Consider the following 19,799-nt stretch of genomic DNA (forward strand, 5'->3'; position numbering starts at 1 on the left):
GTATTGTAATAGGATATAGGAAGTTAGACTCTTGATTTCACTCTCACTTTAATCTTTCATTCTCTTTTCATATTGGAATGAGTATTTGGGAACGTAAGTTTTACAATTAGGAATATTCATTTAAGAATGAAACACAATGAACCAAAAACTTTATAGGATGGAGAATTTTGTATATCTTATTTTGATATAGCTTGTAGACTTCATAGTCGTACAAAATTTGACCCACACTACATAGTTAACCAGGGTAGTTGTATTTGTTTACCTAACAAAATTTGTCTCTGTTGTTAACGACAAGGTCTTAAATTGCAGTGGCATTGGTCTTATGGTAAGAAAAATTGCTGAAAGATACTGTGCTAAGTGCAACTGTGGTCACCATGTGCGTGAGAGTCTATTTTTATTGTACCGATTGCATCCCTTGAACTGTTGTTTCACTTTGATAATAAAAAAAACAAAAACACTAACTGACATGATAAGTCATATTCATCATTGCATTGCACCACCTGTCTTGATTTCATTGGCCTTCGGTACCAATTTCTATCAGAATTATTGAAGGCTTACGTTTATACGTTTGATCTCTCGCTATAACGTGTTAACTTTCAAATGGAGCAAAATAACAGATGTGACTACCAGGTTTGTCGTTTATCATATATCTTGGTTAGGTTCTTCTCTTTTTAATACATGCCTTGAAAGCTTCTTCTACTTCATTACAAAAGTAATGCATCAATAATAATGTTTATTGATAGATGATGTCTGTTTTAAAATGGCATAATCTGATGATTATTTTAAAACTGCATGAAATAGAAGACTATAGCATTATCTATGAACAGTGATGGTTACTGCATGATAATAATGTATCAGCAATAATGTTTATTAGAAAAATGTATGATATAAGAATGGCAATAATGTAGGAGTAATGATGTTTATTGGAAAACTGTGTCATTGGGGTGAGTCACTATCCAAAATCAGGGGTGAGATAGTATAAATCTGGCTGAAATGCATGAAAATTGCAATACATGTGTCCTTACAGTACCAATGAAGTTGCTCTAAAGCAGAGAACAGACTTTATTGGGTGTGATCTGCACCACACACTCATCCATCACATAGCATCATAGCTTTTCAATAATTTAACAGCACGTTCCTGGAAATCTGTGATATGAATCTCAACCACACACAGCATCTACCCTATCAGTTCTTACATTGAACTGAAGCAATCAACCACACACGTCATGCTACCTTATCATCTTTATTAACCACCATTTCCACACCCACTGAACTCACTCACTGGAACCCTAGTTGTAAGTAAGAGAAAGGCTTCTTGCACTCAGCACGGACTTCATACCTCTGATTCTTTGTATAGAACTCCACAGAATATGGAGACTGTTCTTTCCAACCACTCCCCACCTTTGGAATTCAAGGTGCGTAGAATAGATCAAATGGTTATGTGGTTATTTCTCACTAAAATATACTAATATTGGGACTTCAACTTTCACTACTGTATCCCTCTATGTGATCTTAAGTAACTTTCAATATTGTATATTCCAACTAAATATAGACATATTGCACATGGACTCACTGTTTTGTTTAACAAACTTAGTAAACTGTCTTACTTTCGATCAGCTTTTATTAGTATGTTGGGCTAATTATGGTGCTAACACATGAATCTAACAGTTTATAGGTTAAGTTACGAGTTTTATGTCTTTATGGTGATGATGATAGCCAAAACCATTGATCTATGCATCAGTTTCATGGGTGATTTTTCATTTTGATATTTCTGGTTGAAGGAACCATATATTTTCTTGATTTTTGATGGAATTAATGTAGTTGGTCATGAACAATATGCATGGGATGTTACATTAAAAAGTGGTTGTAGGTTCTTTACATTTTAGTCAGTTTTAAACTGATTAACTTTGTTAGTTAATGCTATAAAGTTTGGTTAAATTTGTCACTTTGATTCCAGTTTGGCTTTGTGGCCTTTCCCAGTTTGAGAGAATAAGGACTTTGAGGGCACCATTGAGCTTACATTGCTGATTATGTTGGTGCTGATTGCCATATTATTATTTAATGCAGGGGAATTTTTGTGTCAATTAAGCATTTATTTTTAATGTTTATGTGTATTTAAAGTAGCACTGTTGAGAACTGTGTAAGGATTGCCAAATGCTAATCAAATCTGATGTGAATACAAATTACTTTACTGTTAAAATTATTTTAATGAAAATTTTGTTGGGATAATAGGTTTTAAAATATAAAAGTGGGTTTTCTTTGAAAAGAACTTTTTTTAAGAAAGTGGTTTTTCTATGAAAGAGAACTTTTTTTAATTGAGAGTTTTTCATTTTTTTAATATTAAAATGTTATTTATTTTTCTTTGCATAAATGACAGTTAGTTTTATTTTTTTATTGACTTTGACTATTTTATTTGTTTATTTAGTTGGAAACTACAGTTTTACCGAGCTAAAAGATTACAGGACATGTCTTATAAGATAATTTATAGTATTTCAAAATTTGGACATAGTTCTTTTTTGTGTTTTTTACATAATTTTACATAAGAATTTGTATTTTTTTTTATGAAAAAACAACATGCAATTCTAATAGACTTTTTTACATTAATTTAAGTTGATCATTTTTATTGAATTTACTGATATTATTTTTTTTTGGGTTTTTCAAATTAGTTTCTTGGTTCATTCTTCGCTCAATTGGTAGAATAGGTTGGTTTAATTTTACGAACTTAATGTATTCAACAAATTCAACATTAGCAAAATACTTATTTTTTTTTTAAAAAATAAGGTATATCATATTAAGAAAATATTGCACGTACCTCTTTTTGAAATCATATTTTCTAAAGTTATATTACCTTAAAAAAAATTATTTTTTATATAAAAATCGAATAATTCAATAGTAGACATTATTAAGATATTTTTAGATATAGTTTAGACTTCTATACTATTATATTATATAAAGAGAGATCTCCTTTTTCTTGTCATATATTTTGTTTTCTCTTGTACTTTTTAAATAATGTTTTTTAAATCAATTTTATCATTTTTTATTTTTAAGTAATATTTTTTAATTTAACCATTTTTAAAATTTAAAAATTTTAAAAAATTATTTATAAAAATAATAGATCTATCTATAATAAAATTATAATATTAATATGAAAAAAAAATAAACACAATAGTTATAAAAATGATATTTATAGTGAACTGTTGAATCCAGAATATGTGAGCAGCAGAATATGTGAGCAGTTGCTTCTTCCAGATTTTCAGAAAAAGAAAATTCAAAAGTATTTATCGTGTTCTGGAAAATAAATTCCGAAAATGATAGATTGTAGAAAGAAAATGATAGGGTGAGGAAGCAATTGGCCTACAAATGTCTGACAATTCATTGGTCATTAACAATATCCCAATTAAAATGGGCTTGTGGATTCAAAAACTCGTTGAAAACCCAAATACGTGACAAAACTCTATTTTTATATTTTAGAATTTAACTTCTACTTTTCATAATTTTTAAGTTTAATTGATATGATAATTTTAAATAAAATAAAAGACATGAATATTATTTTATTAAAAATATAAGAAATATATATTTATATAAAAAAATATAAGAAATATATATTTATATAAAAAAATATAAGAAATATATATTTATATAAAAAATATAAAAAAATATATAATAAATTTATGTTCTAAAATTAATAAGATGATGAATCTCTCTTGTTTTAATTTACCATCTTAATGACTATTAATATAGATACAAACTCATCGATGGATGCATTTATACAACAATCATGGAGTTTTTGAATTTGTTTTCTATAAATTTTAACTAAGAATGTTGTCATTTATATAATTTAATAGCAGTGTTTTTTATAGTTTTTCTTTATAAAAAAATTGGCAACTTAGATAGTAATATTATTAAGCTATTAAAAAATAATCAACATATCAATCATCCAGATAAAACTAAACTCAAATGGTTTAAATGAAATTTTGGATTTAAATATTGTTGAAAGAAAAATATATGAACTTGATAAATATGTTGTCCCAATTACAATACTGTTAAAAAGATGTTAAGAAAATATGCATAATAAAAAATCTAAATTCAGTTATTTATATAATAAATATATATTTTTTACCTTCTCAGTCTGTAATTGTAAGATGTATACAATTCACAAAGGTTACTTCTGGGAGCGTATAGTTAGGGAAAAAATAATAATAATGGAATAAAAAGAATAGACTAAAGTAAAATAATGAAAAGAAGATCCTTGATAAATGTCATTTTGATAATGAAAAGAAGATCCTTGATAACTGTTAGTACTTCTTTCATCAGTATTTGTATTTTTTATGCATATTTTGCCTAAGATTTCAAATATGAGAAGTAAGAAATAGATTTTTTACATAATAAGATTTCTCATATGAGTTTCACAAGTAAAGAAAATATATAGTTGTTAAAAGAGTTTTATTTTTGAAAATAAACAATAAGACTTAACCCAAATTATATAAACTTTGTTTATGTATTAGTGGAGAAGTTAAAGTCACAAATTATATTAATATAAAAAATATTTATCGACACTTTGATTTCGTCTACACCAATTAGATATATTTTTTTTTCTATTTTTTCTTCTTTATCATATTTCATAATTTATTAACCTATTATTTTTATTTTCTCTCTGAATATATTATATTGATACACTTTTTCTTGGTGTACCCTATCAAGATAACATGAACACATCAGATAAAGAGGAAAAAAAAAACAATTCATCCAACTTTTAATAATTTCAACTCTATTACGTGAATATGCAGACAGAAGAAATATGGTAATATGTGGTATGTCCTTATTTTGAAAGACTGAAGACGTAAATCTCATTCATTGTGACTCTTATTACATGCACGTAACTTTACTAATCTATAGAAGAAAAGGACGTAAATGTGAAAGGATTGTGCATGAGCTAGTATTACATTTTTACATTATAACATCTGCGTGGTATATTTGTAATCAGGGTTTGAGCAATGAGGAGGAAGAGTCACTTCTAGGGCAAGTTGAAATATGGAGGTACATGACAAGCTTCACTGATTCCATGGCCCTAAAATCTGTGGTAGAGCTTCGCATAGCAGATATAATAGACAGCTATGGCAAACCACTATCCTTGTCTCAAATTGTGGAGAACATTGAGAATGCACCTTCCCCAGATGTGAGTCTTCTGGAGAGAGTGATGAGAGTGATGGTGCGCAGAAAGATCTTCAGTGCAGAGAAATCAGAGACTGGAGAGACCCTTTACGGCTTGACGCGTGCTTCCAAATGGATCCTAAGAGACACAAAAATCACCTTAGCACCATTCTTGCTGTTGGAGAACCACCCAATTCACCTCAACCCTGCTCACTACATCAGTGAGATTGTGAGAGAAGGCACCAAAAACGGCACTGCTTTCTTCAGGTGCCATGGGCATGAACAATTTGAGATGACGGGGTTGGACTCCGAGTACAACAGGTTGTTCAATGAGGGGATGGTGTGCACCACTAAGTTCATCACCAAGGCTGTCATCAATGGCTACAGAGATGGGTTTAACAAGATTGAGTCTTTGGTTGACGTGGGAGGTGGCATTGGAGGCTCTCTTTCTGAGATTGTCAGGGCTTACCCTCACATCAAAGGCATCAACTTTGACTTGCCTCATGTCGTTTCCACTGCACCTAACTTTGATGGAATCACTCATGTTGGAGGTGACATGTTCGTCTCCATTCCCTCTGCTGATGCCATTTACATGAAGGTATTTATATATCTCCATAATGCATACGTAATTTAAACACATACAATTTGAAACTTTTACCTAGAAATATTTGTTTTTGATGAATGCAGTGGATTTTGCATGACTGGAGCGACGAGCACTGCGTGAAGATCCTGAAGAACTGCAGGAAAGCAATACCAGAGAAGACAGGAAAGGTGATAATTGTGGATCATGTGCTTCGACCCGAAGGGAACGAACCCTTCACTGATGTTGGCATTGCATTTGACATGATGCTTCTCGCTCACAACGCTGGTGGCAAAGAGAGGACCGAAGAGAATTGGAAGTGGCTATTCAAAGAAACAGGATTCACTCGTTACAACATCATCAAGATCAATGCTCTCCCATCTATCATCGAGGCGTATCCAATCTGAAGAAGCTACATCTTCGTATGTCTCGTGTTATTGTTGTTGCTGTCATCAACAGCTTTATGATCTTCGTGTTATATCATGTGGCTTTCTCTATTGTCTACTAAATAAAAACTATAAAACGCCACCACGAAAGTAATGCAGGGTTCATATGGGTTATATGTATATGTTCCTTGAAGCGAGTGGTGCGTGGTTGTCAAGAATCTGTTGCTCTTTATTAAGGAATGAAATTTCTGGTGTGTACAACTGTTTCTTGTCCTTTTATTTTACATCTACCAGTAATATGATTAAAGTGTTGTATTGAAGTAGGAGATAACCTTCGTCTTGCTGACTTTACATAGATTTAAATCTACGTGATTGTAATTGAACTCATGGGATTGTTTACTATCCTTGCTAAACATGGTACAGAGGAAAGGAAGAAAAACTCAATATGAAACCAAGAGAGAAGATGAGGATGAATAGGAAACAGGGTATTTTATTATTGAAAAAATTTACATGAACATCTTATAGTTTTCCTTCACCTACGACACACCAAATAATTGAAAAATAATATTTTTAATTTTGTAGTAGATTCTTTCTACATTATTTTATATTTTAAAATAAAAATGTAATATGATTAGTGTTGGATAGCTGTTTATTAGAATGTGGGGTGTTTGTCTATCACCCGTTTATTATTTTCCTTCTTTCATGTACTAAAACGTGCAACCACGTATTTTTTAAATACATAAAAGGAAACAACAAAGATAAGATGGGCTAAGGCTTACAAAAAGCTACTCAATAAGGTTGCTAGGTAAATGCAAAACTTAAAGGCCATTTCTTTATGCACCTCCATTTTTTTCTTCTTGCACCCATATAAAATATATTATTACCATTTACACCTCCTAACTATATAACAAAATAAATAAGAAAATAAGAAAAGTTCACTTGGCCAATCCAAAATACATTTTCAGATGACAATCCAAAACGCATTATTTAAGAATGTATTTTGGATTGCCCAATCCAGGAATTACACTTGAGGTCCAAATTGATCAATCTGAACTGTACTCCTAGATTTGAGAATGCATTCCAAATTACTTAATCTAAAACTCAAATGTCATTCTAAGATTAGTAAATGCAAAATGCATTCCTTAGTCTAGGAATATATTTTAGATTGTCCAAAAACACACCAATGAAAAAATATTATCAGAATCTTGAATCTGGAAGACACCATTCTTCTTCTTTTTTTTTTTTTTCAATTAGTGTTGTTTTCGTCTTTAGGTTCACACTTATTTTTTTCATCCTATAGCATCAACGTTGCATTAGCTTTACCATACACCCCTTTATACTTCATCTATATTCTCCATTAGAAAAAACACACTATCATTCACACATAACAACTGATTAGAACAATACCATAAGGCCAAAACCAATCAAAAAATGTGGGAGGAAGAGTGAATGGTAGAGGAAGGAGGGAAGCACAATGACTCCATGCAACATGGGCAATAGTTTTGGCTATGACAAGGGTTGGGGTGCAAAATCTTTGGTCTTGGGATCGAGGCAGAGTGGCGATGACCTACTTCGCTGGCGAAGCTCTAGTTAGAGGGGAAGAATGAAATGGTTCTTGGCATGAAGGTACTTTTCCGCGAGAGAAATAAATCGAAAGAGAAATAGGTTGGAGGTTGCAATGGTACAGGGACGGAGGATGACCATTGAAGACCATTGTGTGAGAGAATTAGATGTAGGTGCACTATTGTTTTGATGAAGAGAAAAGTGGAGATGGGATGCAAGCGACGACATGGAGAAGAAAGGGGAAGATGGGAGACAAAAAAACAATTAATTCTTTAATTAGATCCATTACTCTTATGCATTCTTCTTTGGTATGCCCTTAATTATGGTGGTAGATGCACCTTTTACTAAGATCAGTCGACGAAAATTGATAATGGTTGGGGCTAGTCGTATAAGTTTTAAATTACATGCCTTCTATAATTTGACTTCTCAGTTGACGTTTAAAGGGGTGTAAGAATCATATTTACTTGGACGCCTTGGCTTGAAGGCTCGTGTGTCTAAAGAGGAATCTTTCTTCATGAGTTAATTTTTATTTTTTAATAAAAGTCTACTGGTTGCACATATTTTGAGAATGTTTGTATTATTAGGATGATTGATAAGTGTGATAATTACCTATTATTCATTCTCTCTTAAAACTTCTTATTTGTCTTTGTATCATATGTTTTATGTTATTTTCATGAAAAGATGTAAAATTCATATATTTTCTTCTAAGATGGATGTAACTACCTTTTTATTGAAATATTTTGTAGGAAAGTGGAAGATTAGAGAAGCATGAAGAATTACTTTCAAGGATCCTCTCACCCAACGAGATAGCATTGACGCACCCAAAAATAAAGTGTTTGCCCAACGAGTTGGGGAAATTAGTTGTTACAAAAGCAATCTCTTGTCCAACAAGGGGCTATGCTTGTCCAATGAGAAGACACATTTTGGGAGTGGTTAAAATGTTGAGAGTTAGATGAAATGAAGAGTTTTTTGTTACGTAATTAGGGGTGGGCAAAAAATCCATTTATGGAAAACTAATATACTTTTGGTCTGATTCAATCCATTTAAAATCCTTTATATTTTTAAACTCCATTTTATTAAATCTAGATTCTAATATAATAAATATTTTATAATTTTTTAGATTGGATATTCATCCATTTAATATCTATTTTCAAATATGAAAAATATAAATTTTCAACCTTTGGTTCAGGTGACGCCAAAGGTTGAAACAGTTTGGGACCGAAGGTCGAGAAGGGCTAATCGGACTAAAGGTGATGGGCCGGCCCAAACAAAGATCAATATGGGTTGAACCTATAGGGATCGAAAAATTATTCATGCTTGTGAATATCCGTGGATAAAATTTGCGACATATAGTTGGTACCCGCATGTATTTACTACCCGTGTACCCATGAGTAGTGGGTAGCGAGTATTTTAATATCCGCTTATAAACGGGTTGGGTGCGGGTATCATACTACCCGTACTCACACGTATCCGCTACCCACAAAAAGTAAAAATTTAATTTATATTTTATTAAATTTAATTTAATTTAAATTAAAATTAATTTATATTTTATCAAGTTAAATTTAATTAAAATTAAATTTTAATTTAATTTATATCATATATATATATATATATATATATATATTTTATAATTTCATTTAAATTTTATTTTAAAAACTTATGAAATATAAGTTTTTTTAAATATTAGTGAGTATCCACGAGTACTCGTGGGTTTTACAATACTTAAAAATATTTTTTAAACGGTAGTCGATGTGGGACTTCCAACACACCCCCTCACGCCGAGGTATATACATCTCGAGTGTAGGATTAGACATTTTAATGAGTGGTCCGATAGTGGGTGGAACAATAGCCAAACAAACAACAAATATCGCTAGGATAGTCTCTAACCATGGCTCTGATACCATGTGTAGGGAGGTTTAACACACACACATACACATATAGATCTCCTCACTGATAAGATATTGTCTGCTTTGGGCAAAGCCTTCACGGATTTGCTTTTGGTACCACTCCAAAAGGCCTCTTACCAATGGAGATATCTTATGTGTATATAAATCCATGTCCATCTCTTATTTTATCCGATGTGGGACTTTGTTTGTAACCAACATCTTCCCCTCAAATAAAAGACTATGGTTCTCCACCTCCACCTCCCTACAACGGAAGTCTTTTCTTATCTTATCCTCGAGTACACCATGGTCAACACTCTCTTTTCACTATCCATGGTCACAACATTGAGCATCTCTTGCTCTCCACCTCTCATGATTCACTTCCAGGCTATCTGCTCGTCTGAGATCAATCACCAGACCTGAACCATGGGCTATGATACCATTTGTAGGGAGGTTCAACACACACACATGTACAGATAGATCTCCACACTAGTAAGATATTATTCGCTTTGGGCCAAGCCCCCACAGATTTGCTTTTGGTACCACTCCAAAAGGCCTCTTACCAATGGAGGTATGTTATGTGTATATAAACTCATGTCCATCTCTTATTTTATCCGATGTGGAACTTTGTTTGTACCCAACAATCCGCGCAAGTAACGGGTGAGTAATGTGTGTATTTTGTTTTTGGCAGGTTGGGTAGCAGATTGACACTATCCATGCCCGACCGAAGCCATTGTCATTCTTAGTCGAACTAGACCGAAAATTGATGTGGGCTAACTGAATCAAAGGTTGTGATGCCTTAGATTTAGGTCAAAAGGTGAGACAGGTCTTCTCAAGTTGAACCTCGAGATGGGTCTGGCTCAGTTAAAGTTTGAGATGAGTTAGGTTGAATCAAAGGTTACAATGACCTAGCCAGGTCGAAGGTTGAACCTAGTGAAGTCCAACCTTAGTGAAAAGTTTCCCTTATCACTTTATAAATTTAATATGCTTTTAACTTGATTTCATATCTTGCAAATATTTGAATCAATCAATGTTTTTATTCATAACTTAAATTAGTAAATAGTCATAATTAACTAAACAAACACAAATTCCTTAGAAAAATGATACTTGGAATTTTCATTTTACTGTTTGCACAACTTGGTATTCTTGTCAAGGAGTTAACAAGGGTCAATTATCAATGAATCAAAAAACGAGCTTGGTCAAAGTTTGCATAACAGGACATGCATGGTAACTAGTAGTTTAAGTTAGGTACTTTGCTTACAACTACTATGAATCAGTCTATGAATTGACATATTCATGATCTCTTTAATTAATGTGTTTAAGTGGATTGAGGAAGTTAACACTAGCTTGGGATCGACAAACTGTGTTGCAAAGATTGCACATAAAGTGTTGAATGAATTAATGGAATTGGAGCAAAGTGCATAGTACCATTCTAGGCTCATACTTTAAGAGTAAATGAAAACAACTAATAATGTACTCTCATATCTTGAGAGAAAATGTTGGCTTGAGTCATGTAGGCTTTGACGTGTGCATTTGGGTTAGTGGTCCTATCATATTTGTCAATATTTATGACAATTCGCTTCAAAACACGTGTAGGTGGAACTGGTGAAAGCCTTTGATCAGAACTTGTATTGCTAGATTCAACTATGGCCTTAGGACAACCCGGTAAGATATGTGTTAATCATATACCCTAAACTCATTAGGTAATGAGGGGTCATGCTCTTATACCCAACTCTTGATTAGCAATAATTTATTGTCAACCTTAGTGGTAGTCTAGACGATCTTGTCTAGTTTATAATCGATATCTCCTTTTGTCGTAGTCGATCTATGACTTTGACTGATACATTCTTGTCGTTTTAGTAGAGGAAACCCTCTCCTAGGGTGAGCAGTATTAATTCATTCTCTCTGCTTAGGCAAATAAGTCTTGTAACTTCGAGTTGTGTACTTTTCTTACCTTGGTTGAACAATTTGAGTTGTTCGAGATTTAGTAACTCGTACAAAAAGTAGGGAAAGCCCTCTGGTCCTCAATCATGTGATGGATCTTTCCTTTTCGAGGTTATCCAGATTTTGATTTGAAGCTTATAATTCTTTATAGTGTCATGGGCTTGCATCTATTCTAGTATATATCTTTATCAAATTTTGTTGCATTCCTTGCATTCTAGCAACTATTTACTAAAAGATTCTCATGATTTTTGTTGAAAAGTGTCTCATGTAGCTTTTCATGGTATTAACAATATGCAAATTCATCTTTGGGACTAAGGGATGTTGATGCACGAGTCTGGGTAAGAGTTAGTATAATACATGTTACGAGTGGACAAGAGTTTTATTTTGTTCCATTGTGAAACACGAGATTGTAAGAGAGGATTGTTGCTATTTGACGATTTCAATCTGAGTTCATTAAGAAGAACAAAAGGGAACTTCACTGATAAAGATTTTTCTACACTTAAGTTGAATAATAGTTTGTGACTATAATGAAAGTAATAAGTAGTATTGATTGAGTATTGATGAAATCATGTATTATGATGAAATCATGTATTTATAAGTCTTTTAAGCTAATGAGTATATAGAATGTATCAAAATATTATATTGATATCTTACATTATTAAATACTAATTTAATCACATATCTCTTGAATTAACAATAAGAGTATTAATTTCTAATATTTCAAGAGTAATTTTTGATGTATTTGGACCCAGGCTGAAATTTATGTTCAATAAATAAAAAGGAATACAAATATTGACGTAAATTATACAGCAAAGTCATTCGGTTTAAGCGATAAAATAATAGTTTCGAAGTGAAAATAAGATAAAAGAGAAAGAGTTGTAGAAATTAGTAATGAAAGTGGCTTTGAGTCTGATATTTGGCTTTCTTCTTACTCCTCCCTTCTTTTTCCCTACACTCCCACAGGCTTGATAAAATGATTAGTTTACCCTCTTCTTCTTTCTTATGACCCAAAACCCGACGACAGCGGTGTACCTATGTTCATCTCCATTTCTGCTTCTTTGCACCTTTGTTTTTGTTGCTTCACACCTTTGTTCCTACCGCTTCCTTCACAAGAGCTGCAACCACAAAAGTGAAACTTTTTCCATCAAACTCTTGTATATCCACCAAACCCATTCACCCCTTTTTCTATGTCCATTAAACTCGTTGCAGATCTCCTTTATAAGCCACTCCTCGCTAAACTTGGTAGTCACACACCCCTTGCATGAAGATGGGTTGAGAAAAAAAAAAGTGGAAAAAATGGGTTAAAATAAGAAGATCCTAAACACTAAAATTCTAAAGTTGATGCACTCCCAACTCATCTATTCGAAAAAAAATTATATATTTTTAAATATTTCAGAAAATATTTTCAAATTTGGAAATACCTTCTATATTTTGAAATGTATTTTTTTAAAATATCATCTGAAAATATGTCGTCTGAAATATTTTTTCTGATCCAGAAGTATCTTTTGGATTATACAATCTAAAACAAATTTAAGAAATATATTTCGGATTGTATTCCAAAACATGTTTTAAGATTCAAAAATATCTTCTAGAATAAATACATTTTGGAATGTAATCGTTTTTAAAGTATATTCCAAATTGTGTACTCCAAAATGTATTTTTATATATTAAAATATTTTTCGAATTACATAATCTAAAATATATTGTAAAAATTAAAATATATTTTTGAATTTGAAAATAACACAATTTAAAAATGGGGTGTGGGGATAATTTTTACCTTTTTATTATAATTATTATAATTTAATAAGAAGTAATTTGAGATTTATGAATTTGATGGGGTTTTATTGAATAGACAGGCTTAGTATTGGTGTACAGGGTCACACTAGGCTATGTGTCACATGTTGTAGTGCAAATCGTGTGTCAAAATTTCAGAAGAAAAATACCAACTCTTCTCTTCAAACTACTTATTGTCGCATGGACCGCGATATTCCAACAACCATTTCTTAACACTTTTTTGACAACGCCACGTGTTCTGTTTTCATTGGTTTGGTTTAAAAAAAATATTTTATAAAAACCTTCGAAATGGAAGTCCGTAACCCTTCTTTTAACTGAAAATCCGAAAATACCGCTTTCTCTGTTTCATTGGAAACGAAGTTCCCGCCTCGTGAAGGTCCCGTCTCCTGAACGTGTTTCGTGCCTCTTGACTTAGCTTTGTATGTGATTGTTCTGTGTGCGTGGTGTTGTCTCCCTCCATTTTCGTAAAGGTGGTGTTTTTCGTACAAGTTATCGTGCTGAATGGCAAGGTCCGGTGACCATTGTCCGACGACGGAAATGAACAACCTTTGAAGACGTATGTTAGGGTTGGATCCCGAATGCGTTACAAGGGAAGAGCACTTAGGACTCCATACACCGGAACGGTAGTGCTTAGAATAAAAAATGAGTGATATGTGTATTTAGTTGATTAATGGAAAGTAGATGATCATTGTAATCATTGTAAATAGATTAAGAAAACAAAGTGTAATGTATCGGATTTATTTGAATGATATAAAATTTGAGTTTTTGTTTGAGTTGGTCTCATTTTATTTTTTGAATACCATTGTTATTATGAGTTGTGGGTTTGTGGATTTTAGAATGTGGTAAAGTTTTGTGTTTGCTAAGTTGCAGGCTTGTTTGTAAATAATATAGTCTTCACCATTGAAATTTCAACTTATAAGTTTTACACAACATAATCTTCCCCATACAAAATTCACTTTTTTTTATCATTTGCTCTGATACCAAATGTAAGACCCATGAAAAATATTTAAATTTAATAAATAGTTGTTTTTTTTATTTTTATAAAATAAAAGTATGGTAAAAAAAAAAAATTAAAATTTATGATAGGTAATAATAATAATAATTTCAAAGGAAGGAGTTTAAAAATTTGAGAATTTATTTTAAAAGTTAAAAAAAAAAAGAAAAAAAAAAAAGAAAATGAATAGTGAATAGTGAATAGTAAATAGTGAATAGTGAATAGTTAAAAAAAAAATATTAAAATAAATTGTGGAAGAAAACACTCCACGTAGAATGAATGATTCAGAGATAAGAATGGTGAATAAAAAATAATTTTTGAATAGTAAAAATGAATAGTAAAAGTGAATAGTAAAAATGAATAGTAAAAATGAATAGTAATTTTTTTGGCTATAAATAGCCAAGGGGGGGAGGCTGAAAATTTGCACCAAAATTCTAGAGAAATTGTGAGAGAAGAAAGTTGGAGGAAATTATAGTTGAAGAGGGGAAATTCTGGAAGTTTCCGGAGAACGGTTTGAGAAGAGGAACCTAAGTCTGGAATAGAGGTAAGGGGAGTTACATTTTGTTTGGTATTATTTTGAGTCTTGTATATGTTGCTTTTGGTTGATCTTAAATCTTGAGTGTGAAGTATTTTGTTTCTGTATGATTTTGAATTTTTGATGAGAACATGCTTTTGTGTTTAAATCCAAGTGTGATAGTTGTAAAATGTGATGTTGATTATGTTATGCATATGTATGCTATTAATTGCCTATGGATGGATTAGAAGTTGTCTAACCGGCTCTGCCAGATTCAACTTCTTGTTTCCCCATACTTTATATTGTTTTCCTTTTTCGTTTTTATTTTGGAAGGATTAGAAGTTGTCTAACCGGCTCTGCCAGATTCAACTTCTTATTTCCCCAAACCTGTTATTATTCTTATTATTTAATTACGTTGTATTCTTGGAAGGATGAGAAGTTGTCTAACCGGCTCTGCCAGATTCAACTTCTTGTTTCCCCATACTTTATATTGTTTTCCTTATTCGTTTTTATTTTTGGAAGGATTAGAAGTTGTCTAACCGGCTCTGCCAGATTCAACTTCTTATTTCCCCAAACCTGTCATTATTCTTATTATTTAATTACGTTGTATTCTTGGAAGGATGAGAAGTTGTCTAACCGGCTCTGCCAGATTCAACTTCTTGTTTCCCCAAGAGTTTTTATTAAGTTTATTTTAATGATTGTCAAACATTTGATTCTTCTCCGTTGACTATTTATAGTAAGATTTTATTATTGTTAATTTGTTTGTAATATATTTATCTTGTATGATTTCTGTGTTGAATGTATTTTATGATGTTGATATGAAATTATGAATCTGAACATGATATGAGTTTTATGAGGAATTTTGTAATAGTATGACATGAGTTGAGGAAAATGAGCATGATATGAGTCTCATGGAGAGATTCTATATTGGTATGGTATTAGTGTATATGTTGATGTTGAGGGTCCTGTTGTTGGTGGTTATCCTAAAACTCTAATAATCTTCCAGTATCAATTAGAGAAGGATGTGTTATGTGGTGAGAGTAGTAGGAGGTCCTAGTCTATGTTTATAGACATTAATGGATTAACCTTGTGGGTGATATGATATATTATATTTGGCCAAAATTTTTGTTGTTGAAATCACCACAAGTGCATGACCACCCGAGACTTCCATCAACATTATATCCGGATAATAGAGTCTAGAATGATAATTGCATTTTACATGAATTTATGGTGAATGTATTACGTATAGCAATAGTGTAATGTTTTTCTTTGAAGTTGCATGGTAGCTCACCCTTACTTGTTTGTTTGTGCCGGAAAAATCTTATTTTTGCGATGATCGTATAATGTTTTTGTTATACGGGAGCAGATGAGGGAACGACGTCTGAACCAATTCAAGTGAAGGAGGAAGCAGCAGAAAAATGAAGAATATTTTAAGAAAAAAAAAATATAAAATAAAATTAAGAGTGTTTTATTTATGTGTGAAATTTAATGTATTTCTAGTGTGAACTATGTTACTCCTAAATGGAGGTTGTAATATTGTATGATGTTTTCTTTATTAATGAAATAAATTTGGGTGTGAGATGTTTTATATTTTGGGGTGTTACATTTAGTGGTATCAGAGCGGTTCGTCCTTAAGACGACCTAAGAGTTGTGGATTAATCCTACAAACTCATATTATAACTCATAATAACAATAATTCTCTGTGTGAACAGAGAGAAATGGCTCGTAGACAACCCAACCGTGAAACCCCTGAGGTACCCAGCCTTGCAAGGGCTTTAGAATCTATCGCATCCGCTCTTCAACAACAAGGAGCTGCTTTAATGCAACAACACACAACGGCCCTACAACAGTTAGAAACGGCCAGACTAAATTCTGAAGCAAGCCAAAGACAACATGTAGAAACCTTAAGACAACTAGCCGAGAATGGAACCCATGTGGAAACTCAACCTCAGAGAGTTCAAGAATGGACCTTAGAAAATTTTCTGCAACATCGTCCAGCTATTTTTAATGGGAAAACAAGTCCGGATGAGGCTGATCTCTGGATAAGGAACATGGAAAAGATTTTTGAAGCGAAAAGGTGTCCACCCGAAACTAGGTTGGCATATTCTGAGTATCAGCTATCTGGGGAAGCAGTACACTGGTGGAACAACACAAAGCTAGTATTAGAGGAAAGCGGTGAGATTATCACTTGGGAAATTTTTAAGAGTAAATTTTATGCTGAGTACTTTCCGGACAGTGTGAGACATTTGAAAGAGGTGGAGTTCTTGCAGCTGGTGCAAGGCAACAAATCTGTAGCTGAATATGCAGACAGGTTCAAACACTTGGTTCGTTTCTACACCCAACCGTCAAATGAAGAATGGAGGTGCAGGAAATTCAAAAATGGATTGAGAGCAAACATTCAACTAGCTGTGAATCCTTTAGTTATTAAGGAGTTTGCTGCTTTAGTGGAACATGCCAAAGCTGTGGAAAGGTTAATAAGTGAGATTGAAGTTCAGAAGCCACCAAGGGTAGGAGGACCATCTGGGTCACGAGTTGGACAAAACATAAGGATCCGTCCTTATGAAAGACCGCAACCTCAAAGGAATCCTCATCAACAACAACCCCAACATAAAATAATCCAATGTTACGTTTGCGGAGGACCTCATCTGAAGAACGTTTGTCCACAATTAATTCACACATCAAATGTTTCCTTTGCGGAGCAGAAGGACATTTTGCTAGAAATTGTCCCTCTAAAAGAGAAGCAACTCAACCTCAACAACCGATTCAACAGAGAAGGACTGACAATAGGCCCCAAGCAACTGGAAGGGTCTATGCTTTGACTGGAGCAGAAGCTGCAAAATCAGGTAATCTCATCATTGGATGTTGTATGATAGCTAGTAGAGAGTTGAATGTGCTATTTGATTCTGGAGCGACACATTCCTTTTTGTCTGAAACTCTTATTCAAGAGTTGAACCTACCCGTGAGAGAGTTACAATATGATCTCATGGTATCTGCACCAGCCTCTAAACTGATAAAAACATCGAGGATGTGTCCTCAATGTCCAATAGTTATAGAAGGACGTAGGTTCAAAGTACATCTTATATCTTTACCCTTACAAGGTTTAGATGTAATCTTAGGAATGGATTGGTTATCTGCCAATCGTATCCTTATTGATTGTAGCAAAAAGGAGTTGATTTTCCCTAATCCTGAAGAAGCGGAGTTGTTGTCAGTGCAACAAGTGTTAAAGGAAGTCAAAGAAGGATCTTCGTGTTTCGTTATCTTGACTCATGTGGAAGTCGAGAAAAATGAACAAAATCTTGATTTCCTATAGTTAATGAGTTTAGTGATGTGTTCCCAGAAGAAGTACCAGGATTGCCTCCTCAACGAGAAATAGAATTCTCCATTGATTTAATACCCGGAGCTGGACCAGTATCAGTAGCCCCATATCGAATGGCTCCGGCGGAGTTAATTGAATTGAAGAAGCAAATTGAAGAACTATGGGAAGCAATTTATTCGACCAAGTGTGTCACCTTGGGGAGCACCTGTACTGTTGGTAAAGAAGAAGGATGGAAGCTCTAGATTGTGTATCGACTACAGACAGTTGAACAAGCTAACCATCAAGAACAAATATCCTCTACCTAGGATTGATGATCTGCTGGACCAGTTGCATGGAGCTCAGGTGTTTTCAAAGATAGATCTCAGGTCTGGATATCATCAAATTTTGGTGAAGCCAGAAGATGTACAGAAGACCGCTTTTAGATCCAGATACGGACACTACGAGTATGTAGTTATGCCATTCGGTGTAACTAATGCTCCAGCTCTATTCATGGATTTCATGAACAGAATCTTTCAACCATTCCTAGATAAGTTTGTCGTAGTCTTTATAGATGACATACTTATCTATTCTAAGACTCAAGCAGAACATGTTGAACACTTAAGGACCATCCTTGGGATCTTGAGGGAGAAGAAATTGTATGCAAAGATGTCAAAATGCGAGTTTTGGATGCAAGAAGTGAAATTCTTAGGACATGTTATATCATCTCAAGGCATAGCGGTGGATCCAACAAAAGTTGAAGCAGTGTTGCAATGGGAAAGACCGAAGACTATAACAGAAATAAGGAGTTTTGTGGGATTAGCTGGCTACTATAGAAGGTTTATAGAGAATTTCTCTAGAATAGTAGCGCCTTTAACACAACTAACTCGTAAAGATCAACCTTTTGTCTGGACGGATAAGTGTGAGAAGAGTTTTTTGGAGCTGAAGCAGAAGCTGACTAGTGCACCGGTTTTGGTAATCCCTGAACCAAGTAAAAAGTTTGAAGTTTATTGTGATGCTTCTCATCAGGGATTAGGTTGTGTGCTCATGCAAGAAAGAAAAGTGGTGGCATACGCTTCAAGACAATTAAAACTCATGAGAAGAACTACCCTACTCATGATTTGGAATTGGCAGCGTGGTATTTTCCTTGAAGATTTGGCGGCACTATCTCTATGGAGCTCAATTTCAAGTATTCAGCGATCACAAAAGCTTGAAGTACTTATTCGACCAAAAGGAGCTGAATATGAGGCAAAGACGGTGGATGGAATTCTTGAAGGATTATGATTTTGAACTCCTATATCATCCAGGAAAAGCAAACGTGGTAGCCGATGCTTTGAGTAGAAAGGCAATTCATGTTTCTCATTTGATGATCAAAGAACAAGAGTTGGTGGAGAAGTTCAGAGACTGAAGTTACAGATGGAGTTTGGAGAAGATTTCATTAGATGTAGTAGTCTGACTATATCTAGTGATTTTCTTATTTTAATTAAAGAGAAGCAATTGTCGGATCTGGCTTGAAAAAGATAACAAAAATGATCGGTACAGAAAAGGCTAAAGAATTTAGGCTAGGATCTGATGATGTATTAAGATTTAGAAGTCGAATATGTGTACCAGACAATGTAGATATAAAAAGACTAATCTTTGAAGAAGGACACAAAAGTCGTTTTAGCATACATCCCGGTATGACTAAAATGTATCAAG

The 19,799-nt window shown here is 33.3% G+C and overlaps 2 protein-coding genes across 2 annotated transcripts; both read left to right on the forward strand.

The window, feature by feature from the left end:
* Positions 1–827: 827 nt before the first annotated feature.
* LOC124823806 ((R,S)-reticuline 7-O-methyltransferase-like) lies at positions 828–6,378 on the forward strand. The gene is made up of 3 exons (XM_047296107.2): positions 828–1,415; positions 4,985–5,749; positions 5,839–6,378. The coding sequence occupies exons 1-3, from the start codon at positions 1,371–1,373 to the stop codon at positions 6,136–6,138; spliced, it is 1,110 nt and encodes a 369-aa protein (XP_047152063.2). The 5' UTR covers positions 828–1,370; the 3' UTR covers positions 6,139–6,378.
* A 10,041-nt stretch (positions 6,379–16,419) lies between these two features.
* On the forward strand, positions 16,420–17,913 carry LOC148197079 (uncharacterized). Its single transcript, XM_088093598.1, has 3 exons — positions 16,420–17,362; positions 17,512–17,795; positions 17,908–17,913. The coding sequence occupies exons 1-3, from the start codon at positions 16,528–16,530 to the stop codon at positions 17,911–17,913; spliced, it is 1,125 nt and encodes a 374-aa protein (XP_087949724.1). The 5' UTR covers positions 16,420–16,527.
* The last annotated feature ends 1,886 nt before the right edge of the window (positions 17,914–19,799 follow it).

The sequence above is a fragment of the Vigna umbellata genome, chromosome 6 (genome assembly GCF_029865625.1).
Source record: "Vigna umbellata cultivar VRB3 chromosome 6, Vumbellata_1.0, whole genome shotgun sequence".
Taxonomy (NCBI): Eukaryota; Viridiplantae; Streptophyta; class Magnoliopsida; order Fabales; family Fabaceae; genus Vigna; species Vigna umbellata.

What these genes read in the sequence shown, in the direction of transcription:
- LOC124823806 (XM_047296107.2), top strand. Translation starts at nt 1,371, where the DNA reads ATGGAGACTGTTCTTTCCAACCACTCCCCACCTTTGGAATTCAAG. An exon ending in CCCCACCTTTGGAATTCAAG is followed by an intron (nt 1,416 to 4,984) that starts GTGCGTAGAATA and finishes ATTTGTAATCAG; the next exon opens with GGTTTGAGCAATGAGGAGGA. An exon ending in CTGATGCCATTTACATGAAG is followed by an intron (nt 5,750 to 5,838) that starts GTATTTATATAT and finishes TGATGAATGCAG; the next exon opens with TGGATTTTGCATGACTGGAG.
- LOC148197079 (XM_088093598.1), top strand. Translation starts at nt 16,528, where the DNA reads ATGGCTCGTAGACAACCCAACCGTGAAACCCCTGAGGTACCCAGCCTT. An exon ending in TGGACAAAACATAAGGATCC is followed by an intron (nt 17,363 to 17,511) that starts GTCCTTATGAAA and finishes TTTGCGGAGCAG; the next exon opens with AAGGACATTTTGCTAGAAAT.